Raw genomic sequence first — 12828 nt, 5'->3', positions numbered from 1 at the left:
TCCCTCAAGCTACATAATAATTGTCTCTCTCTAATGGAGAGAGATGTCTACCATCCCTTGTGGACTAGGCTAATTACCTACCTACTCCAAGAGAAGTCAGTGCAGAATGCAATTCCATGTGGATTATATAAGCAATTTGGGGCCCCAAGCTCAGGGTATTTGGGGAATGCCTTGTAATCGCAAAACATTCACAATTCCAACCCCATACTGGGGAAGGGGAAGGAGTGGGAAGGAAAGGGAGGTTGGAGGAAGTAGAGGGGAGGGATAGAAAAGGTGAGGTTTGTAGAATGGAGGAGGAAAGGTGGGGAGATTTGGTGCTGAAACATGGAATAACTTACCATGACTGGGAAAATGATGGCTGCCACAGTTGATTTCAGGATCCAGAGCATGGCCAGACAGACCACCTGGATGAAGGTGAAGAGGTGAACTCTCCGCAGAGGGACATGACGCAGGTAGATGAAGTCCGGTTGGTGTTTGGGTGGCATCAGCAGCAGCTTCAATCGGTCCATGAACTGAAATGGCAAAATAGAACCAGCCTTTAACCCCCGACCCAACTGTCTCACCAGCTTTTACATCAAGTGCACAGCACAGAAACAGGCCATTTGGCCCAACTGATCCGTGCTCTCTGCTCCACACGATCCTCCTCCCACCCCCTCTTCATCTCATCCCATCCGCATCTCCTTCTATTCATTTCTGCTGATGTATTCATCTAGCTTTCCCTTAAACGCATTGAACATCGGAAACATTTAAGTATCGCTTGGATGTTATATGCGGAATTGGAGAACCATACTGCACAGAAAGGGGGCGTAAATTAAGGCTTCCCTGTCCAACTGTATGGCTTTGTTCAGCGAGAACTACAAACACTGTCTGTGTATTCAGGTTACCTGACCTTATAAGAGTTGCATATATCTTTACAGACATTGTAACAGAACAAACTGCAGCCTGACATAAGTGAAGGGAAACACATGCTTTGAAATAACTACGGGCACCTGTCGAGGCAATGGGGTTAAATTGGAATAAAAGAGTGAAGTGCACAGCACCAGCAGCATTGGTGCCACTATACAGTAATATAAGTGAGGCTGTTAACAGTTTCAGGCTGGGGTTCATTTCTCTTGAAAAGAGAAGACTAAGGGGTGACCTGATTGAGGTCCTTAAAATTATAAAAGGGTTTGATAGGCTAGATGTACAGAAAGATGTTTCTACTTGTGGGGGAGACCAGAACTGCAGGCCATCGATATGAGACAGTCACTAATAAATCCAATGGGGAATTCAAGAGAAACTCCTTTGCCTAGAGAGTGGGGAGAATGGGGAACTCACTCCCACAGGGAGCGGTTGAGGTGAATATAGATACACTTAAGGGGAATCTGGATAAACACATGAGGGAAAAAGGAACAGAAGGATGTGCTGACAGTGTGAGATGAAGCGGGATGGGAGGAGACTCGTGTGGGACAGAAACACCAGTACGGACCAGTTAGGTTGAATGGCCTGTTTCCGTGTTGTAAATTGGATGTAATTAGTGTTAGCCTGGTGATGATGGGATGGTAACCACATCATCATGGCTGTTGCCCAGGAGGTGACATCAGACTTGGGCTAAGATCTCCGCTTCAGTGATGGGGCTGTCAGGGTGCCAGGGTAACGGTGGGTCGTCTGGAACCCACATCAGTGGTAGAGCCTCCAGCCGATACTCACTTGCCTTTGAAGTCTTGTTTCAGTAGCAAGGAGGGAAACTGCGACCAAACTGCACCAGTTCACGCGGCCTTTAATCAACTGCCTTCATTCTGCTGCAAAGGGCAGGTCATTTTGGGGAAATGGCAAATCTTTTAAGTTTGTGTTGTCTTTGAAAACAAGTGTTTTGTTGTTGTCGGTTTAGTAACTCAAATCTTCAATTCTGCTCCCGGACTATAACTTTTTTCCATGCAAAATTGGTAGCATTGGCCTTGGGGAGTCAAATCTGGTGGGTTAGAGGGTGGTGGGTGGGAGTTAAATAGATCAGGGAGCAAAGTCCTGTCCACCAGAGTGGAATATCATACATTAACACACCTTAAAGGCACCTTTCTACACAGGAGCAGTAAGTTAAGTCAGCTTTAACTTTGAGGAGCAGCCTATTGACCTGGAAGGCAAGTTCAACATCTCTGGAAGTAGAATAGCACGATTCCAGGCTTATTCGGGAGTTAAGATAGAGAATCATCAGGAAATATATATATTTTTAATACTGCAAGAGGATATTCTTAGGAGAAGATGTTTAAGTTGAGGTCCTGATCGCCAGTGTTAGTTTATGCTCAAGGTTTCAAGGTAATATTTGAAGAGGGGAAGGATTTATATAACACCTTTCGCAATCTCAGGTCATCCCAAGGCGATTTACAGCCCATATTAAGTCAATGTGAGACCTTGTCGATGTTGTAATGTAGGGAAATTCAGCAACCAATTTGTGCACAGCAAGTTCCCACATACAGCAATATCATGAATGACTAAATAATCTGATTCAGGGATGTTGGTTGTGGAATAAGTATCAGCCAGGCCATCAGGGATAACTCCCTCTTCTTCAAATCAATGGCTGTGGGATCTTTTATGTCTACCTGAGGGCAGAACGAGGCCCTGGTCTAACATCTTACCCGAAAGACAGCACAGCCCATTTAAGATGCAAGCTCTTTCTAAAATGGAAATTAGTTTATTGGGTTATTTCACCAATTCTGCCCGTGAAAAGAGCAGGGGTCAGAGAATTTGTTCTAGAGTATGGTAATTGTATCTGTGATCCACACTCCCCAATAGCATGTCTTCACATTGGGAGCATGGCATCAGTGAGGTTGCCTTTTTATGTATACATACACTGGGCATAAATGTGAGCTGGGTATGCCCACAGCAGTATCTGTTTTACATAGAGATTGGTACAGGTTTGAGTGTGGGGTTTATACACAGGCTTGCACTTGGGAAACAGTGGCATAGTGTTAATGTCACTGGACCAGTAATTTAACCCTGGGGACAAGGGTTCAAATCCCATCAGAGCAGCTGGTCAAATTTAAATTCAATCAATTAATAAAATCTGGAATTGGTCTCAATAATGGTGACTTGTCATTGATTAATTGTTGCAAAAATGCCCTTTAACAGAAGGATATCTGCCATCTTTACCAGGTCTGGCCTGCGTGTGATTCCAGACCCACAGCAATGGCCACACAAGCCTCTCATTTCAAGGGCGATTAGGGATGGGCAACAAATGCTGGCCTTGACAGTGACATGAAAGGATAAAAAACTGGTATGTGTGTAGGTTACCTTTGAGTGATGGTACAAGTGTAAGGATAGATATGTTGGTACAGCGGAGGTGCACAACAAAATATAAAAACATTGCAGCAACACAGAAAAGCATCAGCAACACTGGATATTCCTTACCAAAAAGGGCAGGTGAAATACTGATTCAAAGATATCCCATTGACAAGGATTTGAGAAATTACAAGTGTAATTTCCGATGAGAGGAAAGGAGAAGGAGACAATGTGAGCACAGTGACAAATGGGACTGCAAACTTGTTTGTTAAAACCTAAAGCTGATTGCATAACTGGATGTGGGTTACAGCAGAGATGGTCTCAAGTGACACCCTAGTGAGCTATTTATTCTGGTAGACTGACAATGGTGACTCTGTTCCTGCAGACAGGGCTGGGTGGCGGGGAGGGGTGAGTTAGGGTGATGTAAGGAAAATCACAAATTAATTCATAAACAGCGGTCAATTGAGTTCGACAGAATGATGGCCAGTCAACAAACTACTTCCCAATGGTCATTTTGCACTCAGGTGAAAGGGACAATAATTCAACATTACAACCTGAAATCATTTCACATCATCTAACACAGTGAAATTTATATGTAACCCATTGGCAGGAGAGTTGGCAATCAGAGGACACAGATTTAAGATGACTGGCAAATGAACCAAGAGAGAGGCGATGAGGAGATTTTATTTACATAGTGAATTGTTGTGATCTGGAATGCGCTGTCTGAAAGGGCGGTAGAAGCAGATTCAATAGTAAGTTTCAAAAGGGAATTGGGTAAATTCTTAAAAAAGGGGAAATATGTAGGGAAATGCAGAAAGAGCAGGGGGAGTGGTACTAACAGGCACAAGTACAATGGGCCAAATGGCCTCCTTCAGTGCTGATGTATATGATATTCTTGGCAGCTAATGATGGAGCCTCTGTTTTATAAGCTCTGCTGGTATCATCTCAATGCCACAGTTTACATTCTGTTGCATCTTTACCAAGTTTATGAACACCCAGGGCTGGATTTAATGGAGGGAATCATGGTGGCTGGGCCTGTTTAATCGCAGGAGAGTCCTCGCATCAGTCTTCTGGCTGCATCAAAACCTCTCCTGATTAGGTTGGAGAGCGGAAGGGACTGAGACGGGATTCCCAGCTAATTATTTGGCTTTGGGGGTTTGCATTGAAAGGATTCACAGTCTCAGAGTGAGATTATTGTCTCTCAGAAAATTTTCAGTCAACAGTTACTCAAACTAACTTTGGCAATCAACATGTTGGTTAATAATTATCAGACATGTTCTCTTGAATTTAGCTTGCAAATGGTTGGCATGTTGCTATGGTTACTTACCTGTACGCCTTTCAGAGAAGCAACCCCCATGTACAGGAAAACTCCATAAAGTACTGGCATTGGGATATACTAGAATGTAGGAAGAAGTCAATCAGGCACTGAGCAACCATCCACTTTAACTCACAGTCATCAACAACAACAACTTATATTTATATAGCACCTTTAACGTAGTGGACATCTCAAGGTGCTTCAAAGGGGTGTTATAAAACTAAATGTGACGCTGAGCCACATAAGAAGATATCAGGACAGGTCACCAAATGTTTGGTCAAGGGGGTAGGTTGGAAGAAGCATCTTAACAGAGGGGAGAGAGGTAAAAGGGTTGGAGAGGTTTAGGGAGGGAGTTCCAGAGCTGAAGGCACAGCAGCCAATGGTGGAGCGATTAAAATCAGGAATGCTCAAGAGGCCAGAATTGAAGCAGCACTGAGATCTCAGAGAGTTGTAGAGCAGGAGGAGGTTACAGAGATAGAGAGGGTTGAGGCCATGCAGGAATTTGAAAACAAGGACGAGAATTTTAAAACTGAGCCTCATTAAGCAGCAAGTAAATACAAAAACAGAATTACCTGGAAAAACTCAGCAGGTCCGGCAGCATCGGTGGAGAAGAAATCAGTTAACGTTTCGAGCCTTCACAGCCCTTCGGCAGAACTGAAGCATAGTTAGGAGAGGGGTGAAATATAAGCTGGTTTAAGGTGGGGGGGCAGGGGGGGAGAGAGAAGTTGAGGGTGTGGTGATTGTGGAGATAAGCAAGCAGTGATAGGAGCAGATAATCAAAAGATGTCATAGACAAAAGGATCAAAGAGGTGTTGAAGGTGGTGATATTTGTCTAAGAAAAGTGCTAATTAAGAATGGAAGACAGGATACTCAAAGTACAGCTCTAGTGGGGGTGGGGTGGAAAGACTAACAAGGTTTTAGTTTTAGATTTAAAAATAATGGAAATAGGTGGGGAAAGAAGAATCTATATAAATTATTGAAAAAAAAGGCGGTGGGGGGAGAAACGGGGTGGGGATGGGGGGAGGGGGAGTTTAAGATCTAAAGTTGTTGAATTCAATATTCAGCCCGGAAGGCTGTAAAGTGCCTAGTCGGAAGATGAGGTGCTGTTCCTCCAGTTTGCGTTGGGCTTCACTGGAACAATGCAGCAAGCCAAGGACAGACATGTGGGCAAGAGAACAGGGTGGAGTGTTAAAATGGCAAGCGACAGGGAGGTTTGGGTCTTTCTTGCGGACAGACCAGGGTGTCCCGGAGGGAACGATCCACTCCTCCATCACCCCCTACTCCTCAACCCCCACCTATGGCACCTCCCCATGCCCACGCAGAAGATGCAACACCTGCCCCTTCACTTCCTCTCTCCTCACCGTCCAAGGGCCCAAACACTCCTTTCAAGTGAAGCAGCATTTCACTTGCATTTCCCCTAACTTAGTCTACTGCATTCGTTGCTCCCAATGCGGTCTCCTCTACATTCGAGAGACCAAACGCAAACTGGGCGACCGCTTTGCAGAACACCTGCGGTCTGTCCACAAGAAAGACCCAAACCTCCCTGTCGCTTGCCATTTTAACACTCCACCCTGTTCTCTTGCCCACATGTCTGTCCTTGGCTTGCTGCATTGTTCCAGTGAAGCCCAACGCAAACTGGAGGAACAGCACCTCATCTTCCGACTAGGCACTTTACAGCCTTCCGGGCTGAATATTGAATTCAACAACTTTAGATCTTAAACTTCCCCTCCCCCCATCCCCACCCGGTTTCTCCCCCCACCGCCTTTTTTTTCAATAATTTATATAGATTCTTCTTTCCCTACCTTTTTCCATTATTTTTAAATCTAAAACTAAAACCTTGTTAGTCTTTCCACCCCACCCCCACTAGAGCTGTACTTTGAGTGTCCTGTCTTCCATGCTTAATTAGCACTTTTCTTAGACAAATATCACCACCTTCAACACCTCTTTGATCCTTTTGTCTGTGACATCTTTTGATTATCTGCTCCTATCACTGCTTGCTTATCTCCACAATCACCACACCCTCAACTTCTCTCTCCCCCGCACCCCCCACCTTAAACCAGCTTATATTTCACCTTTCTCCTAACTATGCTTCAGTTCTGCCGAAGGGCCGTGAAGGCTCGAAACGTTAACTGATTTCTTCTCCACCGATGCTGCCGGACCTGCTGAGTTTTTCCAGGTAATTCTGTTTTTGTTTTGGATTTCCAGCATCCGCAGTAGCTTTTAGCTTTTTGTTTTTATCTCTGCAAGTAAATACATTCTGTTCAGACTTAATAGAATTTAATAACAAACAAATCCAAGTTTGTAAAGTGGTGAAACACCAACACAGGTGGGACAAACCCATTGTTGTTAGAACAGATCTCAGTTTAAAAAGAACTTAATTGTCCACCGTTTTTTATTCACAGGAAACCTTTTTTTTAGTAGACCAGAAACTCTGACAATATCAAATTATAAATGTCTATGCATGGATAGTCTTCACACGGGGAATTAAGTGACAACCTTTCCTTATCCTGGTTTCCAGACATCTCTGGTAGACCTCAGCTGAAGAACTGTGTCCAATTCTTGTTGTTATGAGAACAATCCCAGCTTCTACCGTTGTAACTGAACTCCCTCATCCAGAAACATTCTAGTAAACTCCTCAGCACCCTGTCCAAGTCCTTGTATCCTCTCTAAGGTGTGGTGTCCAGAATTGGACCTAATACTCCAACTGAGGGCAGCAATTTACAGCATAACCTCTGAATTTTGTACCCTGGGCCTCTATTTATAAAGCCCGCTACTCTCTTTTCCAGCAGCCTTATCCACCTTATCCAGCAAATCCTTTAAAATTGTACCATTTAGTCCAATATCGTCTTCTTAAAGGGATATCTTAAAGGGATACCTTTGGAGGTATCGCCTCCAAAGTAAGTTTTGGACAAAGCCTGACCTTCCCCAGGAAGCAAGTACCTAGTGCCCTCCGGCAATGAGGTAGCCATCCACAATAACTACAAGGAGTATTTGTTTCCAAGACAGTGCACCATCAATCTTTCTCCCCAAGGACAATTCCACAATGGAACAAGCTGCCAAAGGGAATAGTCACAGCCCCATCACTGAAATCTTCAAGACCCATCTTTCAACTATTTCTATTTCTATTTATTTTTTTATTCCCTTACGGGATGTGGGCTTCACTGGCTGGGCCAGCATTTATTGCCCATCCCTAATTGCCCTTGAGAGGGTGGTGGTGAGCTGCCTTCTTGAACCGTTGCAGTCCATGTGGTGTAGGTACACCCACAGTGCTGTTAGGGAGGGAGTTTCAGGGTTTTAACCCAGCGACAGTGAAGAAACGGCCAATATATTTCCAAGTCAGGATGGTGTGTGGCTTGGAGGGGAACTTCCAGGTGTTGGTGTTCCCATGTGTCTGCTGCCCTTGTCCTTCTAGATGGTAGTGGTCGTGGGTTTGGAAAATGCTATCTAAGGAGCCTTGATGCAGAAAACAGGGGTGAAACTGGTCTGGACTGTAAGTGTGAGATGGGTGATAGTGAATTAACAGCCCATTCCTCACCCAGGCTGACTTAATTTTCTATAGAAGCCAACAGGAAATTATCTGGACCCAAGTTGCTGATTCCCTATCCCTGTCTTATTGCTGTCACCCAAGGCCCATTTCACCTCTCTCACCTCGCAATCCTCGTTTAAACTCTTTTCCTACAACTTGTCATTATAGGACAGAATAAATTTTTTATTTTGAAGTGCTGAGCTGATAGCTACAAGTTCTGATCTGCCCTGCCCCACAGTTTCGCAATTTGGAAGGAGTCACAAGGTTTTGCAAGTTATATTTGTTCATAATTTTTAAAAAATTTGCATTTCTCTATCGCCGTTCACACCCACACGATGTCCCAAGGCGCTTTTCAGTCAATGAAATCCTTTTTGAAGTGAAGTCTCGGTTGTAATATAGGAAACGCGACAGCTAATAGGCGCACAGCAAGATCCCACAAACAGCAAAGTGATAATGACCAGATCATCTGTTTTTGTTAAGTTGGTGAGGGATAAATATTACACCAGGAGAACTCACCTGCTCTTCTTTGAATGGTGCCATAGGGCTTTTTTTATATCCACCTGAGAGGGCAGACGGGGTCTAAATTTAACGTCTAATCTGAAAGACGGCACCTCCGACAGTGCAGCACTCCCTAAGTACTGGCAGCTCACCACCAGCTTCTCAAGGGCAACTAGGGATGGACAACAAGTGCTGGCCCAGCCAGCGAAGCCCACATCCTGTGAATGAATTTTTTAAAAAACTGGAGTCAATTTTTTTTTATTCATTCATGTGATGTGGGTGTCGATAGCTAGGAGTGTCAGCCTGGATTTTGTATTGATGGCCTGGACTGTGATTGGAACCCACGACTTTTTGCCTCAGAAGCAAGAGTGCTGCCCATTGAGGCACAATTAATTTCAGGGGGCGTGCAATCTTACTTCTTTCAACCCCCTTCCGCCATCAAAATCATTTCTCTCTCTTCATTTTATTCCTTGTTGATAATGTGCCACTGACTCTCGTGCTATCAGGTGATGTACAAGAGCAGCATCTCTCTCCAGTTGCCTCCCAGCCCCCCGAGGGCAATGACTCAGTTCCCCACAGCTTGTGGATCAAAGCTTATGAAAAATGTGTGAAACATGGGCTGATGAAGACTGTGCCCTCACCCCTGCGCCCCCACCATTATTATGGTACCTCACAGTTCACACACATGACTTGGGACCCTCAATCAAAGGAATAAGTCCCAGCAAAATTTTAGTTTAACCCCTTGAAATTCAGTAAAAGTCATTTGTTCTTGCATAACACAGCCTTAGAGGCACTGGCGAGAGTCTGCCATGAGGAGGCAGGAGAGTTCTGCAGCACTGAAGCAAAAGGCATTGCACAACTTCAGCCACATTCAGTTCTGTGTTTTATGTGTGTGTGTGTGTGTGTGTGAGAGAGAGAGACAGGAGACAGTGTGGATTTTTGTGTGTGTGTGTGTGTGAGAGAGAGAGAGACAGGAGACAGTGTGGATTTTTGTGTGTGTGTGTGTGTGTGTGAGAGAGAGAGAGACAGGAGACAGTGTGGGTTTTTGTTTGTGTGTGTGTGTGAGAGACAGGAGACTATGGGTTTTTGTGTGTGTGTGAGAGAGAGAGACAGGAGACAGTGTGGGTTTTTGTGTGTGTGTGTGTGTGTGTGTGAGTGTGAGAGAGAGACAGGAGACAGTGTGGGTTTTTGTTTGTGTGTGTGTGTGTGTGTGTGTGAGAGACAGGAGACTATGGGTTTTTGTGTGTGTGTGAGAGAGAGAGACAGGAGACAGTATGGGTTTTTGTGTGTGATTTGAAATTTTTGGTAATCAATTTGTAATCAATCTTTTGTAATCGATTCCCCTCCCAATAAACAATAACATTCTATTAGCTTTCCTAATTACCTGCTGTATCTGCATACTAACTTTTTGTGATTCATGTGAGAGAGAGAGACAGTGTGGGTTTTTTTTGTGAGTGTATGTTCCTGTTAATAATTTTCACTTCCTTGCACGAAGGAAATGTCAGCGATACTAATCTTGAATTTCAGAAAGTGGTAACAGTTACGAATGGAGACACAGGAACTGGGACAGGCCAAAAATGACCATTTGTGCAATTAATTAACACCCCCTCAAAAATGTGTGATTAAATATTATTAAGAAATATTTAAATGTGGTACCTTTAGTATGGGTGCAATGAAGACAGATACACCAGTTAGAATGAAGACAATAATCCCGGTTACTCGCTGTTCCCTGGAGGTGGACAGAAAGAGCATTAAGCATGTCAGCACCATAAATATACTTCAAACAGGGAAATAAGACTTCAGGTGAAATACACTGAATTTTACAAAACAGACTTGCCATCTCTAAGGATATTACTCTCTTATTATTAAAAAGCTAACAGGGATCCAGCTGTGGCTCACACTCTCATCTCTAAGTCTGATAGCTGAGGGTTCAAGTCCCACTCCAGATGCTTGAGGACAGAATCCAGGCTGACATTCCACTGAGGGAATGCCACACTGTTGGCGATGCAGTCCTGTGGGTGAGATGCTCAAAATGAGGCTCTGTCTACTCTCTCTCAGGCGTTTAAGAAGAGCAAGGCAGTTCTCCCCAGTGTGTTGCCAAACATTTATTACTTCAAACAACATCACCGTGAGCAGGTTATCCGGTTATTATCACATTGTAGTGTGTGGGAGCTGGCTGTGCAAAAATTGGCTGTCATGGTTCCACATTACAAGAGAAAAAGTACCTGTTGATTGTAAAATGCTTGGGACTATCCTGGGGTGGGGAAACATTCATGTCTTTCTGTTTTGCATACCAGTAGCTGACTCAAAGGGAATGCTGAGCATCCCAGAGTTTTCACACTGAGCCACACTGTAAAACCCCCTCCTCCTGAACTCACACTGGAAGAAAGGACCAGTTAATACACCCAGGCAGGGGCCTGGTAACTGCATCCTACATAACACATCATCTGAACCTAGGCAAGCAGTCAGCCCATACACAGGGGTATTCACTGAATGATTTTGTAACATGAAACCTGACATCATTTGTTACGGATCCTGTAAGATTAAATCCAACTTCGTTCATCGTGGATTCAAAACATGATTGCAAATTGGGGGAAGAGGGGATGGAAGGGGATAGTGAGGGAGGATATTGTGTCAATAGTGACACATCCTAGAACACTCATTTAGTCTTTAAATGAATACTATCCAACTGTCTCGAGACTTTGTATGTGTGGCTCTAGACAAAATTCTCACCCCAGTGAGCTTCTGGCTACACCCACTGAGTGAACTGGCCAGACTGGGTAACGCTCATCTCCTTCCTATGAGGCTTTGATGTACATGTAGGGTTGCCAGTGCTCCAGGATTGCCCTGGATCCTCCAGCAGTTAAAGGTTAATCTCTTGGACATTGCTGCCAGCAACTGGAGAGAAACAAAATCATGGGGGCATTAAAAGAAATGAGGATGGACGTGTTGGACAACCAATGACGGGAGAGCGGGGTGGGGCTGTAGGAGGTGGGGGACTTATGCGATGACACCTCCAGGAATATGTCCAACTGCAGTTGGCAATCCAGTATAAAGGGTGCAACGGGTGGAGGGTAATCAGGCTGGGCGGGGGGATGGTCCTCAATGGTGCCCACCTCACCCTCCAACCATCCATCATTGGTTGTACTCTGTTTCACCTATTCTATCCTTCCCACTGGATACCCCTCTGTGCACTGTGCCCTGAGCCACCATGTAAGTCCCTAGCCAATATGACTGAGGCTCGCTATCACACTTGCACACCCACACCAACCCCTGGAGCTCGAGCCCAGTTAACTGAGTAATCCCAATACATGCCATTATCCCTTGGCATAACTCCAGAAACACAGGCATGCCTGTTCCACAGTGTTAAAATAGTGTTGAAAGAGATCTCAGCCTTTCAATAAACTCGACTTTCTGGATGTTCAACTACCATGCAGCAGCATTCAACACTGTCGACTGCAGAAGCCAAAAATTTGGGGAATGAGTTCCAGCAAGCCATTCTCAAACTGCACAGGGCTATGGTCAGACTGCACCCTCAATATTGAGTCCAGTTATAGTCACTGAGACAGAGGGGGAATTAAATTAAACTGCAAGACAGAGACAAGGTGATATCGGTTTTGAGCAGGGAAAGGCAAATTTTGGACTAGTTCTGTCTCACTCACCTGAGTTAGACACCTGGTTAGGACAGTAGAGGTAGAAATTCTGGAATCATTTCGGAAACAATTAGAACAAACTTGCCTTTTTTATCATGGGATGTGGTGCCCATCCCTAATTGCCTTTGAATTGAGTGGCTTGCTAGGCCATTTCAGAGGGCAGTTAAGAGTCAACCACATTGCTGTGGATCTGGAGTCACATGTAGGCCAGACCAGCTAAGCACAGCAGATTTCCTTCCCAAAGGAACACTGGTGAACCAGATGGGTTTTTACAATGACTGGTAATAGTTGATATGATCACCATTACTGAAGTTAGCTTTCTATTCTGGATTTAGTAATTGAATTTAAATTCCACCAGCTACCGTGGTTAGATTTGAACCTGTGCCCCAAGAGCATTAGCCCAGGCCTCTGGATTACTACTCCAGTGATCATACCACTAATCTGCCATCTCCTCATAAGTTTCTATCTTGAGTATTGCTGAGTAAAGAGACATGTCTAAGTCTTTTTGTCTTGCGCTCATCAGGACACTTGCAAGAATACCAATATAAGGGGAAAACAACAATTTCTACTCTATGTGAAGA

General features: G+C 44.4%; 1 protein-coding gene across 6 annotated transcripts in view; it reads right to left on the bottom strand.

Annotated features, from left to right (window-relative positions):
- LOC144695783 (electrogenic sodium bicarbonate cotransporter 1-like) overlaps window positions 1-12828 on the bottom strand; it is a 201165-nt gene that overhangs the window by 15594 nt on the left and 172743 nt on the right. For all 6 annotated transcript variants that reach the window (XM_078567229.1, XM_078566891.1, XM_078566807.1 and 3 more), the window contains 3 exons: window positions 10251-10323; window positions 4583-4651; window positions 339-512 (listed from right to left, as the gene is read on the bottom strand). In XM_078567229.1, coding sequence (XP_078423355.1) covers window positions 339-512; window positions 4583-4651; window positions 10251-10323 — 316 coding nt within the window. The remainder of the gene's footprint in view (window positions 1-338; window positions 513-4582; window positions 4652-10250; window positions 10324-12828) is intronic.

Source organism: Cetorhinus maximus, chromosome 1 (assembly GCF_964194155.1).
Source record: "Cetorhinus maximus chromosome 1, sCetMax3.hap1.1, whole genome shotgun sequence".
Taxonomy (NCBI): domain Eukaryota; kingdom Metazoa; phylum Chordata; class Chondrichthyes; order Lamniformes; family Cetorhinidae; genus Cetorhinus; species Cetorhinus maximus.
The sequence above is the reverse complement of the archived record's forward strand: the minus strand, read 5'-3'. Positions and strand labels throughout refer to the sequence as shown.